We start from the raw sequence: 12,391 nt of genomic DNA, 5'->3' as shown, positions 1-12,391 counted from the left end.
CTGTATGAGGGATTGTAAAATTGTTCAAAGACATATAATGCTTTCAGCATTCAACATGTAAAAATTCTCCGCTATATTCTAAGTATTTCCGTTCTGGCTCCTTTATACCAACATGGATTACCCAAGCTCTCACAGCTGTCTTTTTCTTTCTGTTCTGGTGGTCTGCACCAGTTGAATCCTTCAACATCTTTGTGAGTTATTATACACAGCCTTCCTGCTGTAAAGGATATATAGGTGTATCTTTTAGTTGCATAATTCAAATTATGAACACAGAATAGTTTAACCATTCTATTAAAGATGAAAATTTGAGCAAATTAATTTGTACATTTTAATATATACTCTTAGCTCACCTAGAAGAAAAATGTATTTCATTAATAGGGCCTAGTAGGGGGTAGATATATTCCTTTAAAACTGATGAGATGTAACAGTGGTAAGGATCATGCTTTAGAATCTATGGATCCACACAGAACATAGCACATAGGCTAGTCAGGCATTCCGTAAATTCTTATTATATTATTTGGTACATTGCTGAGATATTTCCCAGCTTGGATGGTGATGGTGATGATGATAGCCCAAAAGTCTTTTCTATGTCTGTTTGGTTCACATTCCTCCCTGTTTAATTGTTTAGCCAGTTTATTTGTTTGTTCTTTTTTTTTTTCATTCAACAAACATTTAGTCAGTAAACATTCATTGATTGCATGAAGGGTTAGTACATCTGTCATGTTGCGAGGGTTACATCTAGTAAAGCCAAAGGAAGCAAGTGATTCAATAAAACAATATGATGGTGCTGTAATAAAGGGATCATCCTTCCTAGAAGGGGGTACCATTAGAGGACAAGAAGGAAGGGGGTTGGATTTAATGGCACAGATTGGGGAGATGGGACTTCCTGGCAGAGGAGACAGCTTGAGCAAAGTGACAGAGATGTGACAAGACATGGTGAGTTTTGGCTAAGGAATCTGGTGGCACTGAGGGAAAGATGTGTGTGGGGAATGAGGAGGCTAGGCTGGGAGGATAGGACCAGATAGTGAGCTATTTTGTGTGATGTAATAGGAGTCAATGGGCCCACTAAGTACTTTTAAATAGGTGAGTGATGGGATGAGTCTGCTTTTACTTATGTTACTGTTTGAAGGAAGCCAGTTCTGGCAACTACAGAGGATGGATGGAAAAACCTTCTAGATACAGGTAGGTCAATTTGGTGTTATTTTTCATATATATATTAGATAATGTATATATTTTTTATTGATTTAGAAGGGAGAGAGAGAAAGAAACATCAATGATGAGAGAGAATCATCAATCGGCTGACTCCTACTGGGGATTGAGCCTGCAATCCGGGCATATGCTCTGACTGGGAACTGAACCATGACCTCCTGGTTCATAGGTTGACACTCAATCACTGAGCCACACTGGCCGGCCAGGCATCAGTGGCATTCTTAAGACAGGGCTCAGGAGTGGAGCCCCACGCCCACCCAAGACCTTGTGTCTGGCCTGTGTGGTGAGGGGAGAGGACGCAGGTCTCTGTGTAAAACTCTCTCCTCTATCACAACTCATGGGATCAAAACTAAGGTCACCGTTGTGGGGAATGGGACATCCTGTGCTGCTGATAAAAGGACATAGCAGCTTATCCGTGTTATTTCTGACCAAGGTGTTGTTTTTCAATTGTGTAGACCTGAGATGGTAAAAATTTGAACTAAGGCACTGCTATTTTTTGTCAAAAGATGCATTTATGGGATTCTGTGGACTAGGGTAGACTGCCCTCTTTTCTGCTTAGAGATTTCCTTATGGAGGTGGTGGTGGATAGCCAGGAATTTGTGGAGGTTGGGCCCAGGGAAACTGGCAGATTAGTCTTTTCTATTAGATAAGCAAGACCCCACACCAGACCAGAAACACTGCGTTTGCCAGTGGATTCTTAGCTTCCATTTAGATTCTGGGCAACTCCTCCAGCACTTCAGGGCATTGAAGTAAGTCTTGATCAGAAAGGAGTTGTAGAGCTGCTATGATAGCATCCGTACCCCTGGCTTTCCTCTCTGAAGACAATAACAGTTTCTTGTTATGAGTTATTTAAGGTGAAGCTACTGTCAAGAGCTAGCTTTACAGAGTCTCTAGAACACACGTGCCCTGGAGCATAGTAAACAAGGTAGCAAGATCACTGACAGATGACACAGGATTTATCACCTAGCATGATTTCCCCTTTTCATTGTAATAAGGGCAGACACAGGTGAATGTTAGCTTTTAGATAAAAGAGCTGTCAGGCACAATTTAGGGTTCTATTTGGCTTCGTAGAGCTTTAACAGTTGGCATTGATTCCACCTGTCACTTAATCACACCTTCTGTGAGCAGCAGTCTTGGGGGTCATTTGGAGCAGTGGTGGGCAAACTCATTAGTCAACAGAACCAAATATCAACAGTACAAAGATTGAAATTTCTTTTGAGAGCCAAATTTTTTAAACTTAAACTTCTTCTAACGCCACTTCTTCCAAATAGACTCGCCCAGGCCGTGGTATTTTGTGGAAGAGCCACACTCAAGGGGCCAAAGAGCCGCATGTGGCTCGCAAGCCACAGTTTGCCCACCACGGATTTGGAGCTTTCCTTGCTCCAAAGGGGAGAGGGGGTCCTGGGGAGGAAGGTGTCCTTGGGGAATCCTGGGGGCCACTCCTTGGGGCTCTCCTCAGGGGGAGGTCCTGGCGGTTCTAGTTGGGGGGGGGGTCCGTGGGGGCCCTCAGAGAGGGTCCTGGAGGGATTCATGGGAGGGGGGTTCTTTGGGGGTTCTCTGGACCGTCCTGGGGAGGGTTTTCCGGAGGATCATCCGAGTCGTGGCGGGGGATGTCCTTAGGGTTCAGTCCTCAAACGCGGCAGCACACACTTTTGCTGCCCACACTCACGTCTTTAGTCGGGAAGGGGCGGCCGTAACGCGTTTGTGGGTGACATTCTTTTCCCGTGAAAGCTCCGCGAGGGGAACAGGAGGCCCTCAGACCTCAGGTGAGTCGAGGCCAGAGCCGCCCGGGGGTCGCCGGCCCTATAGGAGAGGGCCCGGCGGATCACCCACCCCGCAGGCGGGGCTTCCCGGGGCGGGGCCTCTGCAGGTCCCCCCTGGGGGAGGGACCGAGGCGAGGCGGGGGCGTGGCTAGGTTTTCCGACTGGGTGGGGCTGGGCTCTGATGGGCGGGACTAGGCCTGGGGTCCTGGCTGGGCTCTCCCGCGGGGCGGGGCCGGCTGACAGCGGCGCAGGCGCAGGCCCGGCGGCGGTGGCGGTGGCGGCCGTTGCTCCGACAGGCATGGCGGTGTGTGCTCGGCTCTGTGGCGTGGGCCCTTCGCGGGGGTGCCGGCGTCGCCAGCAGCGCCGGGACCCGGCCGAGACGGCGGCGGCCGACAGCGAGCCGGACACGGACCTGGAAGAGGAGCGCATCGAGGCGGGCGCGGCGGAGCTGTGCAGTGAGTGGAGCGGCCGGAGCTCGAGCCCCTCGCCACCCCCGCGCTGCTCGCTGCTGGAGCTGCCTCCCGAGCTGCTGGTGGAGATCTTCGCCTCGCTACCCGGCACTGACCTGCCTAGCCTGGCCCAGGTCTGCACCAAGTTCTGTCGCATCCTGCACAACGACACCATCTGGAGACGGCGCTGTCGGGAGGGTGAGTGCACGGTAGCGGGGGTCCAGGCCTGGAGGGGTCTCGGGCGGAGGTCCGGGCGTGGGGCAAGGTTCGGGGATTGGGAGGGTGCTCGGAGGTCCGGGCTGCAGGTGTACGGGGCTGGAAGGGGTCTGAGGTCCCCAAGGGCTCTGGACAGGGACCTGCCATAGTCGGGGGCCTCATGAGCAGGGTGGACTCGGGGGTCTTGGCTCCGCATGGGCCCTACCTAGATGGAGACCTGCCACAGATCAGGAAGCACCAAGGGGCGGTCCTGGTTGTGTGTGTGTGTGGGGGGGTGGGGTGGGGGGGAGGGTCCTGCCACAGATCCGGGGCGCGGGGGCGGGCGAGAAGCGTTCTCCGTGGGCATTGGGGTGCTCGGAGAGGGATGAGGGATCTCCCAGCTGCGGGAACGACGCCACGGAGCCAAGGGAAGTGACGCGAGCTGGGAGGGAGGGTGGGGGTCCCTGTAGGTGTGAGACCCTGGAGGTTTAGGCCAGGTAGTAATCTGACATCTGCTGGCGCAACTCCTTGTCCCCAGCCGTTTGGGCGTGGGATGGGGGTGAGAAGCAGAGGAGAGTGATCAAGGTGGGCTTGAGTAGATACGGAGCAGAGGGGGTGTTTGGAGGTTCTTCTGAGAAAAGGACTGGTCTATGGACAGGTGGGTGGAGCTGGATAGTGCTGGAGTGGTTGCTGTCTCCCTCGGGGATGCTGGTGGCATCAGTGAGGGTAGCAAGTAGTTTTGTAACAAATCCCAGGAGGAAGGTTTACTTAATCCAGAGTGCAAGGCCCTCTGCGTTTAAACCTCAACAAATCTTTGATGTTCAATAAGCTCTCATATATTGGTAAACAGGATAGGTAAGAAAAGATCTGAACAATGCAGAACACCAAAGGAATGAAAGTAAGAATCATCAGGGAGCATTTGAGATCTTGCTGCCTGGCATATGTCATCAGCTTGGCTCAAATAAACTTTTTTTTTTTTTAAGGTAAGAATCATCAGAATCCCTACAATAAAAAATAAACCCTTAAAATTTTGGAAAACATCTCTCCATATACACAAGTAGAGTCATGTACATGTTTTTACTTAAATGAGATTATACTATATAAATTACCTTAGAGATAGTTTAGCATAAAAAAGCTTCATACTATTCCCCTGCATACATGTGCCACAGACTAGTTCCTTACTGATAGATTTAAATTTGCAATGTTCCCTTGTCACAAACAGTGCTACCAAGATTGCCTGTGTGCATTTCATAGGAATTTATGAGACATACAAGCACCTTTTAGAACTTCTGAGGTTATCTTCTTAGTGTGTACTTCCCAAAGTGGGATTACAGGTAGTAGGTTAGCACATTGATAACACCCTAGCTACCCATTGCCCAGCTGTTGGAATTTGCACCCCCAGGAAGGCTACATGAGAAGGCCTCCATTCTCACATCCTCCCCAGCAAGGGGACCAGCCAGTCAATTACTCTCTCCTGTAAACCTCAATGGCTAAGACTCCGGATTTGTAGTGATCAGGGCAGGCTCTGTGTATCTGTTGAGCGATCCTGGGCATGCTGCTTCACCTGCCCAAGTATTAGTGGGAAGTACTGTCCCGTAGGGTCATTTTGGGGGTTAAATAAGATGATACAGCCAAAACCGGTTTGGCTCAGTGGATAGAGTGTCGGCCTGCGGACTGAAAGGTCCCGGGTTCGATTCCGGTCAAGGGCATGTACCTTGGTTGCGGGCACATCCCCAGTGGGGGGTGTGCAGGAGGCAGCTGATCGATGTTTCTCTCTCATCGATGTTTCTGACTATCTATCCTTCTTCCTTCCTCTCTGTAAAAAATCAATAAAATATATTAAAAAAAAAAGATGATACATGTGAAGCCCTCACCCTCTAAATGGTGGGTGTTTAATTATGCTTCATGGCTATTTAAAAAAAATATTTTTATTGATTTGGAGAGAGAGAGAGAGAGAGAGAGAGAGAGAGAGAGAGAGAGAGAAACGAATCAGTGGCTTCCTGTATGCATCCTGACTGGGATCATACCTGTAACCTGGATATGTGTCCAGAACGGGAATTGAACCTGAAACCTTTTGGTGTACAGGACTACGCTCCAACCAACTGAGCCACACTGGTGCTTTGTGCTGGTTCATTCTTTGAAAAGGCCATACTTTTTTTAAAAAAATATTTTATTGATTTTTTACAGAGAGGAAGGGAGAGGGATAGAGAATTAGAAACATGGATGAGAGAGAAAAATTGATCAGCTGACTCCTGCACACCCCCTACTGGGGATGTGACCGCAACCAAGGTACATGCCCTTGACCGGAATCGAACCTGGGACCCTTCAGTCTGCAGGCTGATGCTCTATCCACTGAGCCAAACTGGTTAAGGGGAGGCCACACTTTTGTTCCTTCACTTATTTTTTTTTTCATTATACCCAGTATGACAGTGAACAATCTCATATATGTTTTTTTGGACACAGGTAAGTTTGAAAATTTTTCTAAGGAATACTAGTATATCCAGAAGCAATGTTGCCGGGCAGTGGACTTTGAGATTTGCAGGTTTTGTTTTTTTAGATTCGAAGTTTTACTAGATATTGTCCAGTTATTTCCTGGAATGGTTTTACCTATTTACACACCAGGAAAGTCACAAAATATAAAATACAAATGCCCAATATGCATTATCACAAAATAGCTGCCTTTTGTGGATCAGGTTATCTCATTTAACCCAATATCTGCTGGATTCTCTCTAATGTGAATGATCTGTCTTTATTTTTTTCTTTTTATTAATTTCTTTATTGATTAAGGTATCACATATTTGTCCTCATCCCCCTCATTCCCATCCCAGACCCCTCCCCACGCATGCCCCCACCCCCCTGTTTTCCGTGACCACTGGTTAGGCTTATATGCATGCATACAAGTTCTTTGGTTGATCTCTCCCCCTTACCCCCACCCTCCCCTACCTTCCCTCTGAGGTTTGACAGTCTGATCGATGCTTCCCTGTCTCCGGGTTCGTTTTTTTTCATCAGATTATGTTGTTCATTATTTCCCCTAAATGAGTGAGATCATGTGATACTAGAAATACTCTTATAAGAACAGAAAATGGGACAAGCAATAATGGTTATGCTGAGAGGCAAATGAATCAGTCTGTAGTGAGTTTCTTTCTGGGCCAACAGTTCTTTTGAGTCCCAATTTCAATGTCAAACAGTTCCCTATGTGTACATGTCAGCAATGATATTTCAGTTCTGGATGGTGGACAAATGGTGGTAATGCAGGTCCGACCCTCTCTGGTTTGGTCCTGGGCAACCTGCAGCAACGCACAGCTGCTGACTGCTAGTATGGCAAGGCATCGTCAGCGTCTTCCATCTCTGGACTGTTTCTCTTCTGTCTTCATGGCTGGAGCAGTCCTGTCAATTCCTCTCTGTTGCAGGAACCCACATGGTCTTGGAGTTGTTTTCTGAAAATATACAAACATCTTCTCAACCAAAAGTTAATAAAGGAATCTTTTCTATAAATTTGACTTGGGATACTTTTTCATTTTTTGCCCAAACGATTTCCTTTGGCTTGTTTTGACACCATGTGTGTTTTTCATGGGTGTCTTGCTGTTAGCATTACAAATGAAAGTTAATTTTCTAAAGTAAAAATTTTCTAGATGTAATTTACTTACAGGATATTTTTCCTTACATGATATTCTTCTACTATCCCCCCCTTTTTAATTTAAATATTAGGAGGCTTTTGGAAATTTTATAATGTAGTCTTGATAGCTTTTAAATTTTAATTTTTTGCACTAAAATATGATTGCTTTAGGTTCATTACATGTTACGCAATTTTACCATGAGATGAACTACCAATAAAAATTTTAGTTAACACTTTAGGAACAGCTTTTTGTCCCCATTAATTTTTCTAGAATATTTGTTTATTTTACTTAGCCAATTTAAATTAGTCTGAGAACTTGACTACTATTTTACTGTCAAATTTAATACTCTGACAACAATCTTATTTTACCCTGTAAATATTAGTGGAAAGGATTATTTGCCTTCTTGAGTAGGCCCTGAGCATTCCTGGTGCTAGGCTGGATTTAGATATCAAAAACCCACTTCCCCACACCATGGGTACAAGAACCTCAAACAAGTCTTGTTGCAGTGAGAGGGCAGCTGCTGTCGGGCATGGGAAGCAAAGCAGCCATGGGGGCAGGAGACCTCCCTCAGAAGGGGTGAGGGTTCAGGCCCCTGAATATTTGGGGGGGTGAGGGTCTGTGCCCCACCTCTGTTGACCCCCAAGTTCTCTCCTGATGGCCCCTCTGGGACTGTGCCTGTCTTAGGTTGTTCCTTCCCTGAGGAATCTTACCCGTCTCTGGCTAACCAGCCGTCCTCCGGGGCCAAGAAGGGTGATGTGAGGTTCAGTTCTGTCTCCTTGGTAGCCTATGCCCCCGTGGCCTCCACACCCAGCACCTGCCTTGGGATCCCCTCACCTGCTGGCGGGGCCCCGGCACTAATCACATATCTTGGGGAACCCAGGATTCTTCTCCAGGGAGGGCCCAGCTCACCCCACTGGGCGAGAGACAGATCCATGGTACCAGCCACCACGAGGCTTCAATCTCAGCATGAACAGAAAGCATAGGCAACAGCTGTGGGCAACTGGATTGTGAGAAGAGGGTCGCTCTTGGCCAAAAGGGCAAGAGGGGCCAATATAGAATGCTCAGGTGCCTTCCCAGGGGGCCCTCTACACAGTGGAAGGGATTAAATCCCTTCATGTCCTTTTTAAATTGCTGCCAGACATTCAAAGAATTAGTTTGTAAGTTTGTTTGGGATAATTGTACATTATGCTGTTGTAATTCTAAAATATCAAGAGATGTGTTATCTTTGTCTCCAAGCACCAAAAAGATAATTTTTTATTGATTCCCAAGGGTGCGAGGTACTATTATAGGTAATGGGGGTGATCTGTCTTTAAAATGTGTGCCACGCTGGGTGAGAAGCAGCATCTCAGCTTAATTTGCATATGCCTGATAACTAGTAAGGATGCACATTTCAGAAATAAAGTTATTGGAAATTTGGATTTTTTTTACTTGCTTATCCTTAATCTTTGCCCTCTTTTTTTGTTTTGTTATTTTTCTTATTGACTTGTGGGTTTTATTAATTTAGTCTGGGTAGATTTCTGTTTAATATATTACAGAACATTTTCTATGAAGATGGTTGACAGTTAGGTCTTTGGTTTCACTATTTCATTCTCATAGCTTTAATTTCCAGCATATCTAGGTCAATAAATGGACAATTCCATAGGTGTTTCCAAGAGTTAGTATAATTGTGATTGGATTTATATGTAAGAACTAGAGGCCTGGTGCATGAAATTTGTGCACTGGGGCGGGGGGGAATCCCCTCAGCCCAGCCTGCACCCTCTCCAATCCGGGACCCCTTGGGGGATGTCTGACTGCCAGTTTAGGCCCGATCCCTGACAGTCGGACATCCCTCTCACAGTCCTGGACCACTGGCTCCTAATCGCTCACCTGCCTGCCTGCCTGCCTGGTGGCCCCTAACTGCCCCTGCTGCTGGCCAACTTGCCCCCAACTGTCCCCCTCTGCCGGCCTGGTTGCCCCCAACTGACCCCCCTGCTGGCCTGGTTGCCCCCAACTGCCCAACCCTTCCGGCCTGGTCACCCCATGCAGCCTGCTATTCAGTTGTTTGGTTGTCCCTCACTAACCCCCCTGCCGGCCTGGTCATAGGCAGCCATCTTGTGAGGGGGTGAGGATCAGTTTGCATATTACCTCTTTAATAGTTGTGAACAAGATAAGTGTGGTCTTAACTCTCTGATCCCCATAACTTTATCTTTCCTGAACTAGACATTAGGTTATAGTGGGTGTTAATAAGGCCATAGTCAAGTCTATGTGGGTAAAAACAAAAGCTGTCCCAGCCTTGGTAGATAGAAGTTGGGATCTCAGACTGGTTGAGGAGGTGGATGGTCCTAGCCCATCAGGTTTCCTGATGGGATAATAATGGATCCAGTTTTTAGTGTCTTGGGAGAGTGAGTGAGACTAACTAACGAATTTGAATGTTTACTACTCAATGTTTATCTGTTTGCTTTCTGTGTTTTGATAATTGGATTTTCCAGAACAGAAAACAAGCCGCAAGAAAAACAGGATGCCAGCCAAAACCGGTTTGGCTCAGTGGATAGAGCGTCAGCCTGCGGACTGAAAGGTCCCGGGTTCGATTCCGGTCAAGGGCACGTAACTTGGTTGCGGGCACATCCCCAGTAGGAGGTGTGCAAGAGGCAGCTGATCGATGTTTCTCTCTCATCGATGTTTCTAACTCTCTATCCCTCTTCCTTCCTCTCTGTGAAAAATCAATAAAATATATTTAAAAAACAAAACAAACAAACAAACAAAAAAAAAACAGGATGCCATACTCCTGTGTTATTGCTTCAAAGACTTTGGGCCATGATTAACTTTAAGGATGCCAATAAGGCATGTCTGTTTAATAGCTCTTTCTAAAATGATAGGATGATTTTGGGGCAGGAGGGAGCTACTGTAGAAACTTAAAATGAAGTAGCTTTTTATATTGTTTGGTAAGAAGTTCACAATTTACAGTGTCCTGGTAGTAATATATTAGCAATAATAAATCAGTTATTTTTATAGAACTTTGGCCATTGTAGCCCCCTGCACGTTGGAGCTGTGGGAGTAAATATTTTCTAGTGGTATTTCTCTGTGCAGATAAAAAGATTGCTATTGAGAAGCCAAATCGGTGCTCCTGATTTGGGGCAAGTATGTGACAAAACAGGTGCTGTTTCCCTCCTTACAGGAAACTGAACCAAACTAGTCTTACAGGCAGGGGTGGGTAGATGGAGGGTAAACACGTTTTGATGCATCATTCCTTTGGCTACAGGCCTACTGAATGTGGGGCTATAAATAAGTCATCATTTCTCAGAGTACCAGGGGTGCAAGCCAAGTACATTATTTTGCCTTTGACCCTGACGGTGCTTTTTTTGGTTAATACTTCACCATCTAGTTGGTAGATTTTTAAATGCTCGCCAATTTTAACACTGTTAATTTATGCAATATTTCATGAAGTCTACCTAATGCTAATGAGTTTACAAAATTCAGACCATAGTTCGAAATCAAATTTTTCAAGTAATAACAGAAGATAAATAAAAAGAGAGACATGCTCATACATGTATTTTTCCATTCAGCACTGAACTATAAATATTGAGTCATAATAATTTCATATTTTTCAGCTCAGTGCCTGCTGCCACTATCAGGTTTTGAATTAATAATATATAATTTCCCCATTTCTTTCCTTGATGGTAAGTGGTTTTAACGACACAGGGAATAATATTTGTATAATAGTTTAATCAGTTGTAGATGTAATGTGGGTTTACATTCCATCAGAATTAGAAATATCTTTTTCCCATAATGTGTGATCTTTATGACAGAAATGGGAAATTAAAAACCAATAATTTTGTTTTTGCATCTAGAAGAAAATGCTATTTTCTGTTTGATATACTGATGCAAAATATGAGAAATGTGGCTTTTATTCAATATGGCTGAAATTGGAAGGGTCATTGCTCAAAGAGGTGAAATGGGCAAGTTATTGGTCTTAAGATGGGCTTAAGATTGGCTTAAGAAATATTTGTTGCCTGACCAGCATGGCTCAGTGAGGGTCAACCTATGAATCAGGAGGTCACAGTTGGATTCCTGGTGAGGGCATGTGTCCAGGTTGCAGCTCGAGCCCCAGTGTAGGGCATGCAGGAGGCAGCTGAATCAATGATCCTCTCTCATCTTTGATGTTTCTATCTCTCCCTCCCTCTTCTTTCCTCTCTGTAATCAATAAAAAATATTTAAAAAATGAGAATCTTTAAAAAATAAATAGTTTTTGATTCCTGTTAACCAGATACTTCTTGAGCCCACCAGGGAAGGTGGGTTGGCAGTTGCATAAACAAACTGTCCAGGTCATAAAAACACATGTCATGTCTCTCAACCATGAGAAGAGAAAGCCAGTCTACCTACTGGACTTACAGTAGGATCGCGAAACTACAGGGAAAACCTTTATCCTTTTCTTCTGCTTTGCTAGTTGAAAGGACTATAGTTCTCTGTATTTTTACAGGTTGAATCTCATGTGCTGCTTCATAGAGAAACCTAGTCCTTTCAATTAGCAAAGTAAAAAAGGATAAAGAAAAATGGTGCCTCTTAAGACTTCCTATTTTTTAACCTTATGAAAGTGGGCTGGAAAGTGAATCTGGTACCCAGAAAGCATTGTGTAAAGATTTCCCCTTGGCCCTATTTAATTGGACAGACACTGGTGACTTGCCAAAAACAATTGGTTGGTAGTTAGAGATCCAGGCGCTGCCATTTTTACTGTGTTTATTAAGTGGTTACATAATGCATATGAAGATCTGAGTTTGTCTTTCTGGCTGTAAAGGGCATGCAGATAAACACAAGGGCAACTTTGGGCCTTTGGGGAGGAACAAGTGTCCTCCCCCAAATCAGGCCCTTTCAGGAGATGGCCTGGGTTCCAAACTTATGAGTCAGCATCCTTTGCCAGTGATGCCATCACTGTCCACTCAGTGGTGATGGAGAGTAAACCTGAAATCGCCAGGCCTGCTTGTCTAGTATTGGTGGAGGAATAGGGATGTGTCTGGAATATTATGCCCTAGCTGGTTTGGCTTAGTGGATAGAGGGTCAGCCTGCGGACGGAAGGGTCCCAGGTTCGATTCCAGTCAAGAGCACATGCCTGGGCTGTGGGATTGATCCCCAGTAAGGGACATGCAGGAGGCAGCCAATCAATGATTCTCTTTCATCATTAATG

At 45.6% G+C, this 12,391-nt stretch overlaps 1 protein-coding gene across 4 annotated transcripts in view; it reads left to right on the top strand.

Annotated features, from left to right (window-relative positions):
• Positions 1–2,940: 2,940 nt before the first annotated feature.
• Positions 2,941–12,391, top strand: part of FBXO31 (F-box protein 31) — a 43,285-nt gene continuing 33,834 nt past the window's right edge. For 2 of the 4 annotated variants that reach the window (XR_013959277.1, XM_080646060.1), the window contains exon 1: positions 3,194–3,619. Coding sequence is in view for 2 of the 4 variants with exons in the window: in XM_080646060.1 (XP_080502186.1) it covers positions 3,271–3,619 (349 nt within the window). In the remaining 2 variants the exon portion in view is untranslated. Of the gene's footprint in view, positions 3,620–12,391 lie in introns of all 4 variants that reach the window. The other 2 variants (XM_080646061.1, XR_013959278.1) reach the window with 2 other exon arrangements.

The sequence above is a fragment of the Plecotus auritus genome, assembly GCF_963455305.1.
Source record: "Plecotus auritus genome assembly, chromosome: 10".
Taxonomy (NCBI): Eukaryota; Metazoa; Chordata; class Mammalia; order Chiroptera; family Vespertilionidae; genus Plecotus; species Plecotus auritus.
The sequence above is the reverse complement of the archived record's forward strand: the minus strand, read 5'-3'. Positions and strand labels throughout refer to the sequence as shown.